This window comes from Spea bombifrons, chromosome 5, assembly GCF_027358695.1.
Source record: "Spea bombifrons isolate aSpeBom1 chromosome 5, aSpeBom1.2.pri, whole genome shotgun sequence".
In the NCBI taxonomy this organism is placed as follows: domain Eukaryota; kingdom Metazoa; phylum Chordata; class Amphibia; order Anura; family Pelobatidae; genus Spea; species Spea bombifrons.
The window spans coordinates 85,955,169-85,975,057 of NC_071091.1; the positions used below are offsets into that span (position 1 = coordinate 85,955,169).

At 39.0% G+C, this 19,889-nt stretch overlaps 1 protein-coding gene and 1 long non-coding RNA gene across 2 annotated transcripts; both read left to right on the forward strand.

Annotated features, from left to right (window-relative positions):
- The first annotated feature begins 1,851 nt into the window (after positions 1-1,851).
- UBXN2B (UBX domain protein 2B) lies at positions 1,852-16,485 on the forward strand. The gene is made up of 8 exons (XM_053467235.1): positions 1,852-2,122; positions 3,898-3,995; positions 5,515-5,647; positions 6,527-6,619; positions 8,080-8,189; positions 8,934-9,071; positions 14,396-14,557; positions 15,960-16,485. Exons 1-8 carry the CDS (start codon positions 1,946-1,948, stop codon positions 16,120-16,122), a joined length of 1,074 nt encoding a protein of 357 aa, XP_053323210.1. The 5' UTR covers positions 1,852-1,945; the 3' UTR covers positions 16,123-16,485.
- Positions 16,486-18,494: 2,009 nt separating this feature from the next.
- Positions 18,495-19,660, forward strand: LOC128498044 (uncharacterized). Its single transcript, XR_008354380.1, has 2 exons — positions 18,495-19,463; positions 19,568-19,660. It is a non-coding gene; the product is annotated as an uncharacterized LOC128498044 (long non-coding RNA).
- Positions 19,661-19,889: the final 229 nt, after the last annotated feature.

Genomic DNA, 19,889 nt, shown 5'->3' on the forward strand with positions numbered 1-19,889 from the left:
TAACTGTCAAGTGCATTCAGTATTTGGTTTTACTTCAGCCAGCAGATGGTGCTCCAGAGTCATAGACAAAATAATGGTGTATTTTTCAAATATCAGAAACAGTGCTTTTACTGAATATGCAGGTAACTGGAAAAGCCGAATTACATTTCAGTATACACGTTATTATCTTTTATTTATATAGCACCAACAATTTACCCAGCGCTTCTTTCAGTACATACATTCAAAAAGACAAAAAAAAAATACATTCTGTAAATAAGGCGCTGCTTGCAAGCTTACAATCTTGAAGAGATTGGGTACACATCAATAATTTAAACTGTTACAATGTGCATTTGTCAAAGATCAAAATGAACCTATCAAATATCCAGTTCTTATGGCTTTTGAAATAAATGTGTATTTTGTGTGTGTAGCCTAAATTGGGATGTTGTGGTTAAAAATACAAAAGACAAAATTATGAAAATGCTTCAGCCCTTAAATCTAAAAAAGATGTGAGAAAGCTTTGATTCTTAGGGGTTAATAAAAATTGTGCCCTAAGATATCATTGCTTCTGGTGAAGTCCTATCCCGATTGGAGGGTCGGGGAAGAGGACATCAGCGGAAGCTCCACTATTTTGGCGGACGTTTGCCAGAAGTTTATATATCCGCAGAGAAGAAGAAAGAGCAGAGAAAATAGAAGATAGAAGGGAGGAGAACAAGGAGATGCAGAACAAAAAGATACTAGATACGGAAGTGGAAGTAGTCGAAAGAGAGGGTAGAGAGTGAATGAAAATGAGTGAAAGAGCAAGTGAGACTCTGAGAGTAAATGTGGGTATCAGACAACAAATTTAATTTCTGAATCTAGAATGCCCCAAATTTTCCTCTGAAATAAATAGGTAGGAAACGAACTTCTTGTCCGAAAACGAATGGCCCAAAAAGGAACCGAAAAATTTGTCTGAACCGTTTTGGTCCATTTGCACATGTCTAGAGTAGAAATTAACCACAAGGAATATATAGCCTTGACAATAAACAACACTTCAAATCCCATTATATGCTACAGATTTGTAATGTTGTTTGTAGAATATTGGTGAGCCTTATGAGAGACTGCGGAGAACAGACATGCGTCGATTTTATTCTCACAACCACATATCTGGAAGTAATGAAGGCCGGTGCAATCAGGTCCTTTCCCCCTAGAATAAGAGACTTTGATGCAGTCCAGGGGAGCATAGCTTTGATGCAGTCCAGAGCAACTCTCCGGTTGAAGCGCCACTTCTCCGCGGCGCCTTGGGGAACCTCCAGGTTGCAGGAGCTGCGTTGCAGCAAGCCCCACTTCCCGGACAAGTTCCCCTCCAAAAATGGCGTGTGTCCTGCAACGCCGGCGGGACCGCACACCGACTGGGAAGGACATTATATATTACTGACTACTGACATGTAAACTTGTGCTAAGTAAAGTTTTGGACTTCCTCCATCCATTGCATTTTTTCCAGCCAGTTTTTCAAAGAGCCCGCCCAAGGGGGAATTTTTTTTGTGCGTGTGTGAGGCGCATCCGACAACGATGTGCCTCACACACAGGAGACAGCGAGATAAATTTACAAATACTAGCAAATCTACATTTATATCTATCTATATATATTTACTTTATACATTATAATGCATAATAGTTTTTTAGAGAAATATATCTTATGTGCCGTATAAAGTAATTCAGATGAGAGAAGACTTTCAACTTTCAAGCTCCAGAATAAACATTACATGTCTGTGAGCTACCACAATGTGTGCAACTGCGTTAACGCTATCAGCACCACACACACTGCTGGGAATCCCCATCCATTTCAGCTTCCTGCAGCTGAGCAGCAGAAGCCCTGCACGTCCCCCGGAGTTGTCATGACGACCACACAGCAAACGTGACGTCAGCGGTGGTGACAGGTGACGCAGCGGTGGTGTCACGCGCCAGTCCCTAGCGTCCTGCTCTAAAGATGGAGGAGGAGGAGGAGGCAGGGGACCCGCAAACAGCGCACGGAGAAGGGGACGGGGGCAAGACATGGCAGCGCGAGAGAGGAGGAGAGCTCGAAGAAAACGGGGAGGAGACATCGGAGGAGGGAGGCCGGCAGCGGCAGCAGCCTGTGCACAGACCGTCAGTGCTGGACATGCAGGTGTGCGCCTGCTCCGAGACAACTAACGCCTGTCTGGGCATGCAGTCCCCTGCCTTCTGTGGGCGTATATCACAACTGCCGTGATGTGTCACTGAGCAAATATTATTATTATTGTTATTATTATTAATTGTTTATTATAAATACTTGTTGCATGTATGTGCACACTTCCACTACTATACCTTATAGAGCTCCACTATTAATCTGTAATGTATAGTCCCTAGCTAGGCGTGCAGTCCCATATACTATGTGTGCATACATCCCCTGGGCATCACAAGGGCCATGGAGGGGCTACCAAACAATTACCTTTTATTACTGATAATATTTTTATTAATTTAAGTAGTTTTTTTTATAAATAATTGTTACCAACATCTACACTATTGTTCTTTATAGAGTTGTCATAAGCTTTGATGCTTAGCTCGGCATGCAGCCCAATGTACTGTGTAGGTACCCATCAAAAGGTCCATGGTGCAGCTTGTAACCGAGAGCTGCTGCTAATAATATTATTATTATTATATGGTAATTTTTTCTTAAAAATATTTATTGTTCCTAATGTCGGCACACATTTTGAAATCACCAACTAATAAACTGTGTATAGTTACACATTCACCCGTCGCTCATGTGCCAAGGAATTTCCTGGAAAACATCTAGCCACATCAAGTCACTGGCTACCAGTATTACAATGAAATGTGGAAAGAAGAATAAACATCATATCAAAATGCAAAGAGCATGATAAATTGTCAATATATATTTATTTTAGAGGAGAACAGTAGTGAGCGACACCTCATACAATTATAATAATGGAGATAAAATAACGCAAATTACAAAACTAACAGCTGGCCAATGTAAAGCAGAATGTCTCTACCTGCATTAGGAGACAAGTAGCGATGGTCTATGGATGGTCTAGACTAGCTTGCGAAGAGAGGATGAGGACAAGTTAGAGCCAAACTGGCTAGGAACATCCCCGCCTTGCCTGTATCAATGTGTATCTCCTTCCAAATGTATATGAGGAAATTCTTCACCCGGCAAGGCATGAAGGTCTCAGGATTCTAACTGGCCAGGTCTCAGCTCATAGTGTGCCACAGCCAGATCCTTCGCCTTTAGCCATAAATCCTACTTAAAATGTAAAGATATATTGACATGTACTTGTCCAGCCCTGTTTATAATTACCCCTTGAGGTACAGATTTCAACATTCAGGGAGGATGGGGTAACACATTTCCATTTTAGCATGGTGGCTCCAGTGATATCCGATGTACACACATGGAAAAGGTACTCCTCCTACAACTTTTTTACTTTTTCACATTGATTTTGCTGAGATCAGTTTGTAACATTTAGTAGAAGTCTGAGAGAACAAATTACACCAAAGGTTTTATTTATTTGTTGTGCTAGGTAACCATAAATACAAGTGTTTCAAGCATGGAAAAAGGTATTACCCCCAACCAATCAATTCAAACCAATCAATGGCATTATTTGGGGTGGATCTCGGCAAACAAAGTCCTGCTCAATATGAAATCTGTTTCCCCTTGTTATCAGATTGAAGTTGTTTGCTTACATGGCTCCAAAGCCACATGAGGTGTAAAAAAGGATTGAGTCTTTTTTTGAGGTATATTGCATACATATCTTGAATAACTCACATAATCATAAACATGATGTGTTGCTTCTTCACTCAGGTCCCCTTGTATCTGATATTGGGTTTGGGTTCAAGAGCTAATAACCTCCGATAGTAGAGGGTTGCCGAAAGAAAATTGTGACATTACTATTTTCTTTTCCCATTTAGTTAGCCTTGGCTTGCCTGTGTGAGAATGACCATGAAGATCAACCTTCAGATGCTGATACATCTCTGCTAGAGAATATCAAGGAGCATCCCAAGGAAGGGTAAAACACAAATAACCTAAACTATTGCAAGCATCACTGCATATAGTATATGAATATTAACATGTTAAATAATTGTCTTTAGTCAAGCAGCACTTAAGTGTTTTTTAGGTCATGCGACTACCTTTTGAGGCCTTAGCCCTGTCTAGATTGACACCAACAATACTTTATGTAATTTATCAAGTTTTGCTAGTTTATGTATGGAGATGAAAATTGTTTTCTTGGAAAATTGCAAATGAGCTAAATTCAGTAGCACAAACCATTTATCTGTGCACATCCTTTGTTTGCATCATGTCATGTGTTTCCTCATTTGATATGCATTAGCCTTCAGTAGTCTACAGCAGGAAGAATAGTTCCATCTGTAGAACACAAATAGTCTATACATACTGTAGCTCTCCAGCTGTTGTTAAGGTATAACTTCCATAATTCTCAATCAGGGCTAGGCTATTTAAGACATAAACATGATGAGAGGTGTAGTTTAATAGCCACTGGAGTGCTGCAGTTTGGATAATACTGCTGCAAGGTAACGTAGAAGTATTAAAAAGCAGTATATATTCTTTCTGCAAACATCTGTTGTTCTGTTTAGAAATGTCCTCAACCAAAAAGGGATCTGTATTACCATGCACCTGTTTAGCTACCTATTTTCACTTATATAGTTGCTCATTTGGAATGGAAACTTTTTAGAACCTTGATTAATTTTCAAAGAATGTTTTTTTGAAAAAAATAAATGTTTCTATTTACAGATGAAAATACACTATATGGACAAAAGTATTGGGAAACTTGACCATTACACCAAAAGGGACCTTGATGACATTGCATTCTAAATACATAGACATTAATATGTAGTTGGTGCTCCCTTAGCACCTATAACAGCTTCCGCTCTTCTGAGAAGGCTTTTGATGTTGGATGAGACGGCCTGGCTCTTAATCTCCTTTCCAGTTCATCCCAAAGGTGTTCGATGGTGGTTGAGGTCAGGGCTGTGTGAGGGCTGTAAAGTTCTTCCAAATTAAACTCATTTAACCATGTCTTTAGGGACCTTGCTTTGTGCACTGGGGCATTCCCCAAATGGCCTTCCCCAAACTGTTCCCATCAAGTTGGAAGCACAACAGTGCTCAGTGTCTTGGTATTCTGAAGAGTGTAAGCTGTTAAAGCTGCAAAAGGAGGCCCAACTTCATATTCATGTCTATGTATTTAGAATGCAATGTCATAAAAGTTCCTGTTGGTGTAATGGTCAGACTCAGGTGTCCCAAAATGCTTTTTTTCTGTACACTTTATGTATAAGGGGGATGGCTTTAACAAAGTTGCTTACGATTAAATTAAACATAGGTATGGCCTAATATTTGCTTGCTTGTTGCATATGATACAGACATAGGTATGTCACCCAACAGTCTCTGGTATGCAATTGCAAGTTCATTAATCCGCAGTCCTTTACATTGCAAATATTAATTCATGCTAAATTTGAATTTTGTGTTAGGATTAGTGTTGGTGTTAGGCATCTCTAACTGAGTGTCAATGCATATAGTTCTTTTTTAGGTGATGCCAGAATCCATTCTACAGGCAAAATTGTTAATGAACTTTTTAAGGGTGCAAAGGAGCATGGAGCTATACCCGCAGAAGAAGCCAGTAAAGCCTATGAAGATTTTGTTAGACCGAAAGTAAGTGCCCTTTGAAACACAATACAAAACATTAGTGCACGCCACATGCAAGACATGAAATATAATGTACAGGCCTAAGGACAACTTTGTCTAGAATTTAGGAACAAAATAGAAAATATTAGGTGTTAGCCCAATATTTGGCTATTTGCCTCTTTGGATTTGTCCAGCACCAAATTGCTAGTCATGGCTTGTTAAATTTAAAGAACTTAAAGAGTGCTCTTCTTACAAGAGATAATGACCACACATGGCAGAAGAGGGCCAGTAAACAACTGGGCTTTGTTTAGATGATGCCATTTATATCGTTTGTGCAGCTACCAAATATAGGTTTGAACTGAATTTGATAAGATTAACAAAACTGAGGTAGTACATTGGGATTTCAAGTAGCCAACCATGACTACTGTTGACCCGATATGCATTGTAGTCTGCATGGGAAAGGCCTAGTTTTCCTAGGTATGGTGATAAACCTGTAATAGCAATAATGTAGGGAAATATAGACATTTACTATGTGTGTGTATGTATGTTTGTGTTTGTGTGTATGTATATATATACATATATATATATATATATATATATTTATTATAGCAACATTTTGAATACCTTCTTGCAGTATGAAATAATACCCTTTTTTTATTGAACTACTGTTCCATTTGAAGGACGACCTTTCAAAAGTATTAAACCTCTTGTTATGAAGTAAAAGCAATTCCACAAAACATCTGTTTGTTCAATAGTTTATGGGAGGTCACCCTGAAAATATACGGTAATATTACTCCAATAAAAATAGTTATTATTTCATACTGGAATACTTATTTGACTGATTAATCATGTATTTTGCCAGATGTTTTTGGCACCACATTTTATATTGACTGCCTTCTTTCATAGTCATTTACAGGCGGGGGCTACAAATTGGGTGATTCATCTAAGATGCCATCTAAATATATATTTGACGATGAACTGTTTGAAAGGCGACAAGATGTAAGTTTTTCTCTTACCCATGTTAATAACAATGCATTCGGTCAGTGAACTGTCACAAATTGTCAGTGATATTGTTAAAGCATGACCATTTCAGAGAGCAGTCACAAGCGCCGCTGCAAGAGATGGCGGTGTCCTTTAAAAAAAAAAAATAAAGTTTTCCAAGAGGGTCTCTCCAGGCCCTCCTGAGAGCCCTCTGCAGGGTGAGCACAGGTACTGCATTCAACCATTCAAGTCAATGGAGCCCAGGTTTCTAATCACAAAATGATTAGTAAAATATAAAAAAATAATAATAAAAGAAATAGAAAAAACCAGGGGAACTATCCAGTTACAACAAAATGTAATATATATATATATATATATATATATATATATATATATATATATATATATATATAAAATTAAAACAATATTTATTTTTAGGAGCAAGTGCTAAAATTAGCGCTGTATCTTCCCAAAAATCCTGACATGGAAAGAGATAAAATATTAGCATAATATTTACTTTTTAAAAAAGTGAATGGTTTCATGAGGTGAATTGGAGTGGCCGGGTTAAAAGATGTCCCAAATAGGGCATAGGCACAAAAAATAAAAAACAACCTGGTCCTTAAGGGGTTAAAGTATTAAACACTTCTGTGACTCGGCATCTTGTTCAGTGGATACAGTGGATAACATAAATTACGCATGTTCCACGAAACCAAACCAGCAATATCTGTTCCCTTCATATTCCTTAAATATTCTCTTCTATAACTGAAGAAGTTAAACCTTAGATGTTATATTGCTTATGCTAACACAAAAATGTAAAACAAATATTAAAATATACAGTACGTGTATTAGAAGTCACCTTAAGTGTATACCATAAGGGAACATATCATAATAAGAAGTACTCTGCGGGCACAGGGAGTCTGGGGGACATTTTTTCCCATAAAAAAAAATATAAACAGCTGTTTTTGGCGTTTAGGTTATGTTTTGATATATGTTGCAATATAATGAAAATGCAATTTTTACATATTAACATACATTAACATGGTAGAAATAGATAATGTGCTTTCATCCAGGAAATTGTACAGTTAAATTGTCATTATGTGTTTAGCCTTGTGAGTTACATATTCCCTGGAGTTCTCTTCGCTCACCTGCGTCACTGATATCTCTTTCAAGGCTAATTGACAGTTTCAAGGACATTAGTCTATCTCAGTGCTGCCAAGTTGGTTATTCCTATAAAGTCTAATGCCAAAGTAATTTTGTGATCATGAACTTTGCCACCGATCTAAAAAAGTAAAAGTCAACAAGCTTAGAAAAATACATCTGTTAATTTTGTATGTTTTTTTGCTTACGTGGGAGTGTATAACACAGAATAAGATATTTTGTATGTTATATACTTCAACGCACTTTGGATTTGGCTCTTGTTTTCTTTAGAGTGCTATATGTTATGCATGGAATACTACGTTTTCAGTCTTTCCTAACAGGTTCAGGTGTTGCTTAAGCTGTGGAGAAATGGATTTAGTTTAGACGACGGAGAACTGAGATCTTATACTGACCCAGTAAATGCCCAGTTTCTGGAATCTGTAAAAAGAGGGTACGTCCTATTATTATTATTTTTTTTTTATTAAAAGTTAACTTTTCGAAAGGTGCCAAGCAGGCATGAGAGTAATATAACACTAAAAATTGATAGCTAACCCAAGTTACTAAACTTGGGGAAAAACGTCTCAATGAATAGCGCATTTTGCCATGAGTTCAGAAGTTAGAAAAGGTGCAGTTCAACTGAATTTTGTAGTTGTACTCAATAATCAATTAATATAAATATTTTTACAATATTGAGTTCTAAATGTTGCTATATATTATATACACATACACATAGTCTGCTTGTGCATGTTTATAAAGTAGAACTGAAACCCCACTCTATGGGATTGACGTATTTAGAACTATAAGATAACCTGTGTCCTTGTGTTAACAGAAACTAACAACACTGGTTAAGCTAGTCCAGGGCTGACCATAAGCTACAAGTTGTTTAATATGTAGTTCCAAAAATTGAGACAGAGGCTCATCCAGAATAATAAGCTTACTTGTATGTACACTGACAAATTTACATGAATTCTTATACACCAACAGACACTGCATTTACTGGCAAAGAACTTCTGTTCTCCTTGGAGAGATCTTAGGGGCTTCATACAGTACCCCTCCGTCTCATAGCACCCTGTGGGCTTCTTTGCACTTTCTCACTCTTTCATGATCAACATCCCAGTTTGTCAGAGTAGCAGACAGAAATGATATCATAGGAAATGATGTTTGTGAACATGATTAATCCACTTGTTTTATGTAGAGAAATTCCTGTGGAGCTAAAACGAATGGTTCATGGATGTCAGATAAGTTTAGACATGGAGGATCACCAGGACCAAGAATATGTTAAACCCAGGCTAAAGTTCAAGGCTTTTAGCGGTGAAGGTCAAAAGCTTGGAAGGTATAAAATGAGTGCTTGTTTATGTTTTATTGATTGTATTACAAATATCTTGTTTGTTCCTGTTAATATATAATGATTGATGATATGCCCCGCTACTGTACAGAAATGGAAATATAAAGACAGGACTGATTCGGCAGCACTTATCAGTATTGATGAGGGTAGTTAATATGAGTGAACATCAGTGGTTTAGCCTCATAAAATGCAAGGGAAGGACATCTTTAAATGGTGTCCATGAGGCTAACAATACAAAATATCACTGTAGGCTTTCATTCTTATGATACATTTCCTCTAATGAAAAGCAGAGTCTTGGTTAAATACATATACCCATAGTGCCAACCGTTTTGTAAAGAAGACACCAGGGAGAAATAACAATTTTTAATCATATATTTTTTGCTCTGAAAAGTTAAGTAAACTGAATGAAATATCTATCGTGCCGTGTAAGGCTGTAAGCAACGGCTTGGCTTACATTTCATAAATGGTATGTGTGTTTATGGACACTTAATGATTTGTCGCTGTAAAAGCTTTTCTGTATAGATAAGTATTGATTACAGGAGTTTACTAAAGTTCATCCATATGTGCCTGCTAAGCATACTAACAGTGCTTTTGCCTCAAAGTTGAACAACACGTGCAAGGTACTTTTTTTATGAAAATGCTTTCACATTTGTTACCATTAATATAGTTAACCACAAGTATAACATCATTGTAGAAGAACATTCGAGGCGTAATTATGTACCCATCAAATGTTTCTGCATATTTAATATCAAGAAATATAACTATGGAATCTGTGTGGGCTCTTAATAATGGAAGGATCTTTAAAACAATTTGCTCGAATAAAAGATGACCCCCCCCCCAAAAAAAATCTGAATATTAATTTAGGGGAAAAAAACCTGAGTATAAGATGACCCTATAGGAAAAAAGTTTTACTAGTAAAAATTAATTCATGTAAACTATTTTTTCATATTTAATAAAAGCTATGATTGAGAAAACTAATTTTTTTTTGTTTTTATTTCCTTTTATTTGCCAACCCGCCCCCCCAGCACACCTGCCCCAGCCTTGCCAACCTGCCCCCAGAAATGCCTTATACCCCCCTATATGCCACTCTGCCTCCCTGATATGCCTTATACCCTACTATATGCCACTCTGCCCCATGATATACCTTTAACCCCCTACATGCCACTCTGCCTCCAGAAATGCCTTATATCCCTATATGCCAGAGCCCCCCCCATATAACCCCCCCCCGACTTACCAGTGCTTCTGACTCCCTGGTGTCTGGTGGGGGCAGCGGGTGGATGCCGGCTCCTCTATGACTGAGCACCGGAAGGTCATGTGGCGCCAGTGCTCCATCATAGAAGCCCCGGCAGAAGTGTCAGCAGTAGGGTTGTCTGCGTCCATCGAGCGGACGTTCGCCGGCTGCCAGAGAAGAAAATTCCCCGCAGCACTGCGGGGAATTCTCCTCTCTGGCAGCCAGGGAAGGGATGCGTGATGCGCGTAGACAACCTCCGCTGCTGCCCGCACTTTCACCGGCGCTCGGTGATAGAAGCCCCAGTGGAAATGCCGGCAGCAGCGGAGGTTACCAGGCAGGAGGATCCAGGTCCCCTGCATATTCCAACCAGGGCCGGACTGGGACTGAAAAGCAGCCCTGGAAAAATTTGGAGACCAGCCCCATATAGTTTATCTCACGGTCGCGCTCTTTAACCACACGCACCCCTTATACATACCCGACTCACACTATTCGCCATTCTTTTTATCTCATTATTTGTATTAAAATGCCAGAAAGCAAAAGTTTTAAAAGGCCCTAATAAATGAAATACATTACACATAATGGGATCAAAACATTTGCTACAGCGAACATTTTAGATGAAAAAGTTCAGTGGAACAAAACAGTGATCACATTATTCTTCACGATATTCTGGTAAGAAACTTTTGTTTCTTTATTAATTCATGTAGACTATTTTTTTCATATTTAATATAAGCTATGATTGAGACATGTTTGGTTTTTTTTCCTTTTATTTGCCAACCTACCCCCGAGTTATGCACATCTGCCCCCAGGCTTGCCACTCTGCCCCCCTGATATGCCTTCTAACCCCCTATATGCCACTCTGCCTCCAGAAATGCCTTATACCCCCTATATGCCACTCTGTCCCATGATATGCCTTTTAACCCCCTGTATGCCACTCTGCCATATAGGGGTCAAAAGGCATATCATGGGACAGAGCGGCATATAGGGGGTATAAGGCATTCCTGGAGGCAGAGTGGCAAAAAGGGGGTTAAAAGGCATATCATGGGGCACTCTGCCTCCAGAAAAGCCTTATGCCCTCCTATATGCCACTCTGCCTCCCCGATATGCTTTATACCCTCCTATATGCCACTCTGCCCCATGATATGCCTTTTAATCCCTTATATGCCACTCTGCCTCCCTGATATGCTTCAATCCTCCTATATGCCCCTCTGCCCCGTGATATGCCTTTTAACCCCCCTTTTGCCACTATACCTCCAGATATGCCTTTTGACCTCCTCTATGTCACTCTGCATCCAGAAATGCCTTATACCCCTATATGCCACTCTGTCTCATGATATGCCTTCTAACCTCCTATATGCCACTCTGCCATATAGGGGGTTAAAAGGCATATCATGGGACAGAGTGGCATATAGGGGGGTATAAGGCATTTCTGGAGGCAGAGTGGCATAAAGGGGGTTAAAAGGCATATCATGGGGCACTCTGCCTCCAGAAAAGCCTTATGCCCCCCTATATGCCACTCTGTCCCATGATATGCCTTTTAACCCCCATATGCCACTCTGCCTCCCTGATATGCCTCAACCCTCTTATATGCCCCTCTGCCCCGTGATATACCTTTAACCCCCTTTTTGCCACTATACCTCCAGATATGCCTTTTGACCTCCTATGTGTCACTCTGCATCCAGAAATGCCTTATACCCCTATATGCCACTCTGTCCCATGATATGCCTTTTAACCCCCTATATGGCAGAGTGGCATATAGGGGGTTAGAAGGCATATCATGGGACAGAGTGGCATATATGGGTATAAGGCATTTCTGGAGGCAGAGTGGCATAAAGGGGGTTAAAAGGCATATCATGGGGCACTCTACCTCCAAAAAAGCCTTATGTTCCCCTATATGCCACTCTGTCCCATCATATGCCTTTTAATCCCCTATATGTCACTCTGCATCCAGAAATGCCTTATACCCATATATGCCACTCTGGCATATAGGGGGTTAAAAGGCATGTCATGGGACAGAGTGGCATATAGGGGGGGTAAAAGGCATTTCTGGAGGCAGAGTGGCATATAGGGGGATACACTTACATACACACACATGCTGAAAACACATTCAAAAAAATATTATACATTTTGTACAAAAAAATACATTACTTTACTCACCTTCTACTTCACCTTCTCTTCACTGACCTGACATCCGGTGCTGCAGCAGTCTGAGTGCGAGGGGGCGGAGCTTCCACCTCACGCTGCTCCCATCACTATGCAGCCATCGGACTGCTGGGAATGTAATCTAAACGGCCGGTGCGTGCTGATGCCCCCGGCCGGAGCTACTTTAACACTTTTTTTTTTATTTATATGGTAAGCAGGATCGGCTCGCCATATAAAGTAAAAAAAAAAGTATTAAAGCAGAGCCGGCCGGCGGCATCAGCACGCACCGGCCGTTCAGATTACATTCCCAGCAATCTGACAGCCGCATAGTGATGGGAGCAGCGTGAGGGGTGAAAGGTCAGTGCGAGGGGGCGGAGCTTTCACCCCTCACGCTGCTCCCATCACTAGGCGGCCATCGCACACGGCTGCTGGGTGCCGATGCGGCCGGCTGGCGATACTGTAATACATTTTTAAAATTTAATATGGCAAGCCGGACCAGCTTGCCATATTAAATTAAGAAAAAAGTATTATAGTAGCGCCGGCCGCATCAGCACCCAGCGGCCGCTCAGATTAGATTTCGGGCAGCCTGGGGGGCAATTGCCCCTGGTCCCAGCCCACGGACCTTCCGGCCCACCGGGAAATTTCCCGGTATCCCGGTGGGCCAGTCCGGCCCTGATTCCAACTTGAGCACAGGCATCTGAAATAAAATGTATTTAATTACTTTTCAGGAAAGGATATATAGGTCCAGATACAGGAATGATTTAGTGAAAAGGGTTATTTTGTATTTTTGAATAACAAGTAACATGAATTGGGTAAATCCAGTTCAAGATAAGACAGTTTCAGTCTGTTGAAAGAGTTGAACCAAGAAAGTTCCTTTGAGTCTTTCTAGTAGAGATTAGGAAATGGTCCTCTATTTCTTACATTCAGTTTTTCTCAAAATGGGATATCAAAACTTTTCACTGTACTCCACTCTTCTTATTTGCTGTTGGTGACTCATTATTGGCTTAGCAGGACACTGTTACTTCACCACAACCAATTAGAAATCACAAAGTAATGGCTTCACTGAAGGGGTGCAGGTTAGCTGAGCACCCTCTCATGTGCCTACAAACGTCTCTATCATAATTATTATTATTATTATCTTTTATTTATATAGCGCCAACAGTTTACGCAGCGCTTAATACAATACATAAGTTCAAGGGGTCTGAAAAGACAAAAATTGACAGACTAAGATAAACCGATACAATAGGTTGAGAGAGCCCTGCTCGCAAGCTTATAATCTGGAGGGAATGGGGTGACAAACATAAGGCACAGAGAAAGGGTGAGAGGTAGTGTGGTGGTTGTATCAATGACAAGGAAGTTCTAGCAGCTGAGATGGTATGCTTCTCTGAAGAAGTGGGTTTTGAGATGTTTCCTGAATGTTGGGAGGGAGGGTGAATGCTGAAGGTTCTTTGGGAGTAGGTTCCAGAGATATGGGGCAGCTCAAGTGAAATCTTGTAGACGGGAAAAGGAAGAGGTGGTAAGTGAGGAGGAGAGCCTTAGCCCATGGGAAGAACGTAGGGATCGAGTAGGAGAGCATTTGCTTATGAGGGCAGAAATGTATGGAGGAACAGTATTGTGGATGGCCTTATATGTTAGTACCAGGATTTTAAATTTAATTCTAAAGGTAATTGGGAGCCGGTGGAGGGTTTCACAGAGTGGGGAAGCAGAAGTGGAGCAGTGTGCAAGGAAGATAAGCCTAGCAGCGGCATTTAGTACAGACTGTAGAGGAGAGAGTCGAGACAGTGGAATGCCAACCAGAAGAGTGTTGCAGTAGTCAAGACGGGAAATGATAAGTGAATGAACCAAAGATAATAAGGGTGCATTCATTTTTCTTCAGCTTTACTTCTACCTTAATGATTGCTGCTTATCTTTGTCTTTTGTTTTTTCATAAAAAAACATTCAGCCTCACTCCTGAAATAATAAGTACACCTTCATCTCCTGAAGAAGAGAACAAGACTTTTCTAAATAGAGATGTTGAATTGGATGAACATGAGCCAACCACAAAAATTCAGATCAGACTTGCTGATGGAAGCCGTTTGGTCCAAAGATTTAACCTCAGCCACAGGTGGGAATGCCTCAGTTTTTTCCCAGGGCCATTTTTAAACATAATAAGGCCTGGAGCAAGCATCTCTAGTGGCCTTCTCCCAGAAGCCTAATTGTACCTGAATGCAAGAGAGGTCTGTGCACATACTGGCCTAGTATGTTTAATGTTAATGTTTACAACGAATTGTCTTTCACGTAAATCATCATGTGTGTCTGTCTCTCCATATGTTCATCTCTCACTTTGTGTGTCTGTGGCTTTGTCCCCATTCTCTATCACACTATGCACATATGTGTGTACACAAAGGGATTTATTTACTAATCTTAGAATTCGTAAGTGAGTTTGAAACAGGGTTGTGTGAAGAGCCACTCCCTGACACATTGCTCTTACAGGAAGGTCTATGATGGTCTTGCATAGTGCATAGTTTAATTGGTCAAGTGCCTTTTGAGAAAGGTCGCTGTTTTAGATGTGCATTACACAGGGCCAACTAAGCTCTTCTTCCAGGAGTCTCTTACTGTGTTGGTTCTTCATGCAATACATAGTTAAATAAGGGAGATGAAACTGCAGTCTTCATGTAAATCTCAGCTTTAGTGAATAAACCACATTGTGCATTTCTCATAAAGAGACTTCAGTGTGTTTTCACGCTGATAAACCTTCCATTCCAAACATTCCAATTGCCACATTCCTACAGGTGCCATAATGTCATCCAAATGCAATGTTAATGATTAACCCATTTCATAATGCTTGGTTGTAATGTAAGTTGTAAAATGAATACAACAAGGCAGTTGGATACCATTGCAGTAGATAAATTATTGTCTTTACACAGTTAAGCAATTAAAAGCTGTTAAGATGGTTTTGCACCAATACAGTAAAAACTAGGAAGCAGAAATATATGAATATTCACACTTTACAACAGCTAGTATCCCTGGTTTAGGGAAAATTAGCCATATGAGTATTCAGCACACTCACCTACCAGCTCAATGTGATACACCACAGATATGTCAAACCAACAGCTATGATGGGGAGCAACAGGAATGAGCCCACACCAGTAATATATTTGATGGAAGTCAAAATTAACCACATTCTGACCTGTCAGGCTGTGTACTATTTAATGTTATTTTTGGAACAAAAATGGTGTGGTGAAGGAATAATTGGGTCTAACTCAGCTGCGTACTGTGCATGTACAGGAAGAGATACTTGGCTTGGTTGTATGTACAACAATATGCTGTATGTGCTGATATTGTTAGTGTTCCAGGCAGCCCCCTAAACAAACGATGCATATGAAAGTACTTCCAGACATGTTGCGTATGTTCACTATGAGATACACCCGAAAGACATTGATGCCAAGATATACGTGGGAAAGTGCCACAGCATGCAAAAAGTATAACAGTTTGCCTTTTCTTCCTCACGATGTTTTATTCTGCAGAATCATGGATGTCCGTCAGTTTATTATGCAGTCTAGACCAGATGTTGCTCAGACTGACTTTACTTTGGTAACTACGTTTCCAAGCACAGAACTGTCAGATGAAAGCCAGACATTGGAAGAGGCTCATGTTCTTAACGCTGTGATTCTTCAACGTCTCAAGTGATTTTACTCGTGCAAGAGCTTCTACAAAATGTGAAACATCACTGACTACTTCCAACCTCCAGGATTTACTGGTATAAACCAACGTTACTGTTAACATATGTTTTTGATAGTTCTAGAAAAGTTGTCAGCGTTAGCCTATGATTGCACAGAAGATCGAGATCTTAATCTTTTTAATGGCACATAGGACTGCTGTTACCTCCTCTCACCTTGAAATGTGCTTTGAAATGTAAATGTTTAAATATGGATTTTTATTTAGAATTTTTTTTTTTAACTTTTAAGTGTTCACTGATAGCATGGAGTATTTATTTTTTTCTGAATTATTACCTCACAGGAGGAAAGCAGTTCGATAACTAAACACTCTTTAAAAGAAAAATCTTTAGAAATTTAAAATGTATTCTCTTACTTTTTTGTTTGTTTTTTTTATTTTAACCAATAGGCTTATTTAATCTTTAACTGAATTTACAAGAGCAGAGTTTCAGGGAGTAGAAATCATTCCCTCTTTTCTTTCCTTATAGATTATAGAAGAAACAACTTTTATAATAACACAAATAGTAAAGTGATATAAAGACCTAGTTTATACGATACTTGATATTCAGGTTTGACAGAATAACTGCTTTATTTTTATACATAAATATGAAAGTTTGTGTATATCAATGCTAGAATGAATGTGTTTTTTGTCTCTCCAAGCTTCTGATTTTGGTATGTTTTGTTATTTATACATACATACAACCATACAGTACATACATACATACATCTTTAAAGCAGAACTGCGTGCTCAGCAGCATTATAAATTTTTCTGTCCTCCGCACTACCGCACTATACGGTGTTAGCAAACTTTTGCCTGATCCTGAACCTATTAATATATTTTTTCACAATTTTTTCTTTTGGCTAATTATGAAGAGTAATTGAGGTCCTAATTAAAGAGCCCTTTTTAGTGTCATTTTTTTTAATGAACCTATGTATTGACAGTTTCCTTACATTTTATATACCTATTTTTATTCTGTTTGCTTTGTTTGACCTTCATTTTCGTATGAATTTACCAGTCTGGGTTTAGGAAGCACTGTACGTAATTGTTATTGTGGGGATGCATGGGTTTGGAGTTATAGCGCTGCATGTGCGTTATTGTCTAGCTTTTATATATCCATATATCTTGCAAAATTTCTTCTTCTCTAAAGAATGTCTTCCATTATGTTTCCCATTTTGGAATAATAGTTATGTTATTTAAAGGACATTACATCTGAAGGCCATTTAAAATGAATACTTTATAAGGTGAGGGCATTTTACCGCCTATCACATTATCGAAAGTATTTTGTGACCACTACCCTACATTACTAGATTGTAAGTATTATAGCTGCAAGCTGATGTGCCAATAAGACAATAAAGCTGACAGTTTTGCACTTTTGCCCTGAAATCTGCCCATGGGTTGATCTGGTGTTACTGCCAACCTCAACCATTTGAGGCAATGCACACACGTGGGCTCAACCGTGGGGGCATCTTAGAATTAGTTACCCCATATCCATGCCTACCTAAAGTGCAATTAATAACATTATTATTTATGTATTTATTTTTTGGTTCCTCATTGATTTATTACCAATCCTAGTCAGCACTTCAGTATAATTTGGAAACAGGACATGACATAACCGTCTTGTATAAGGACTGGAAAGGTAGAAAGCAGAGCAAAGCACAGATTAAGTGCATCAGACAAAAGGAGAGACCAGATAGATGGGTATTTATTATTATTATTATTTATTGTTTTATATAGCGCCATCATATTCCCTAGTGCTGTACAATGGGTAGACAGGACATAACATCATTTGACTCACAAAAACAACAGATGAGGAGGGAGTTTCTCAAACGTGTTTACAATCTAGGTTTTATGTGGGGGTATGTAGGTAGCGGAACTGCGGTGAAGTGCTTTATAGTTGAGAGTCAGGGTTTTAAACTGAATCCTAAAATGTAGAGGGAATGGAGAGACTGACAGGGTTGGGGTGTTAATAGAGCAATAGGGATAGAAGATAAGCCTGGCCACAGCATTGATGATGGATTTTAAGAGAGTATTATGGGTTAAATGACAGTAGGTCCTCTTCCACTGTCTCATTTACTCCTCAACCACCAAGAGCAGGACCCTCTTCTCCTTCTTTACCAGTATCTTGTAGCCTGTGTTAATGTCATTTTAAATGGTTTCTTTCGCTGTCTCTGGGATCAGCACTATGTAATCTGCTTGCACTGTATAAATACATGTAATATGATGTAATCAAGGCAGGCTAACGAAGACAGAGTTGTCTTATCCTTTCTTTGGAAAGAGCGAATGCAGCCAATGTTTTTAGGATTTAGCAGGCAGTTTTTGAAACCGACTGTGAGGGGTTGGACACCATGGCAGTGAGCAGGTGGTGAATGGTTGGGGGTTGCATCAATGAAATGGAGGGAGGCTGTTGAAAAAATGTTAGCATTGGAGGGAGAGAATATAATCATTTTAATCTTGGATAGATTGAGTTTTTGGAATTGCGCAGCCAGCAAGCTAAAAACAAAGGCGAGGCAATTAGTGACACACAATCATTGCGTCACTAATTGGCTGGGGTAAGCAGTGATGAGTACACTGCCAGTCTTTGAATGGCAAAGGCTGGCAACATCCAATCCAGAGTCTGTATGTTTAAAAGTCAACAAATGTGCTTAACAAGTGATTAGGAATAAAAATGTAACAAATCATAAATCTGGTGCCCAGGGTATAGATGTGATTTTGTAAGTGTTACTTATTGCAGTTGAAACAAAATCATTGTTCAGGAGTCAAAATCAACAAACTAGATAGTTACACTCCTGTTGTGTAGTGTAAATAATTCTAGTCAAACATATATTGTACAGAAATAGAGGAACAAGAGTTGACTAATGAGAAGAATGTAATATTAGGAGTATATAAATCACAATGTGGGACTTAATGCAAACTAAAGCCCTGGGAATCCAAATTGCAGGAGCAGGGTGAGCTATTCCTACAGGAATCTATAGAATCAGTAAAGTCCATATTTCACAACAGGGCAGGTGATGAATTAACAAACAAAGGTAACTTTAGTCCAGAGAATGAACTACTGAAATCTTCAAGTACTTTTAATAATGTGTATTTGCTTTGATTACCGGTTTCCATGCTATATTAGCTGACGGTAGTAACTTTTATTGTACTTTAGCTTCTGGGAATAACACTCATTAACAATGACTTATAATTTTTAAAATAAACCTTCCAATATAAAAGAACACAGTATTTTGCAAAACATTGTAAATAAAAGACTACTTGGTATGCAGATGTTTTTCTTTATGTTTCATCAGATGATGAATTGTCTTCCTATTTATTGTGTATATATATATATATATATATGTATACAGTGTTCAATTTTGATCTTTATTTTGTTCTTCATGTTATCACTTTAACAGGATGTAACAGTGTCATTATGAATTAGTATTCATTTTGTAATATAATAAAAATCAAAAACAAAGCATTTCTGTAACCCACACCTTTGATAGAAATGACAAAGTCACATAAAAAATAAAAAGGGAGAGAACTGGAAAAGAACCATTGTGTCAACATACAGAATATGTTATACATACTATAAGTATTTTCTTCTCTTCCATCATTTGTTATTAGTAGTAGTCACATTCTCTGTATCTTTTAAAACATACATTTTTCAAACCAGAACTGCGTACCAGAAACACATCTGCTTTAGAATGCTTTTTATGGCATAGTTTTAAGTTGAACAGTACATACTCAGTTCATGAATTTAA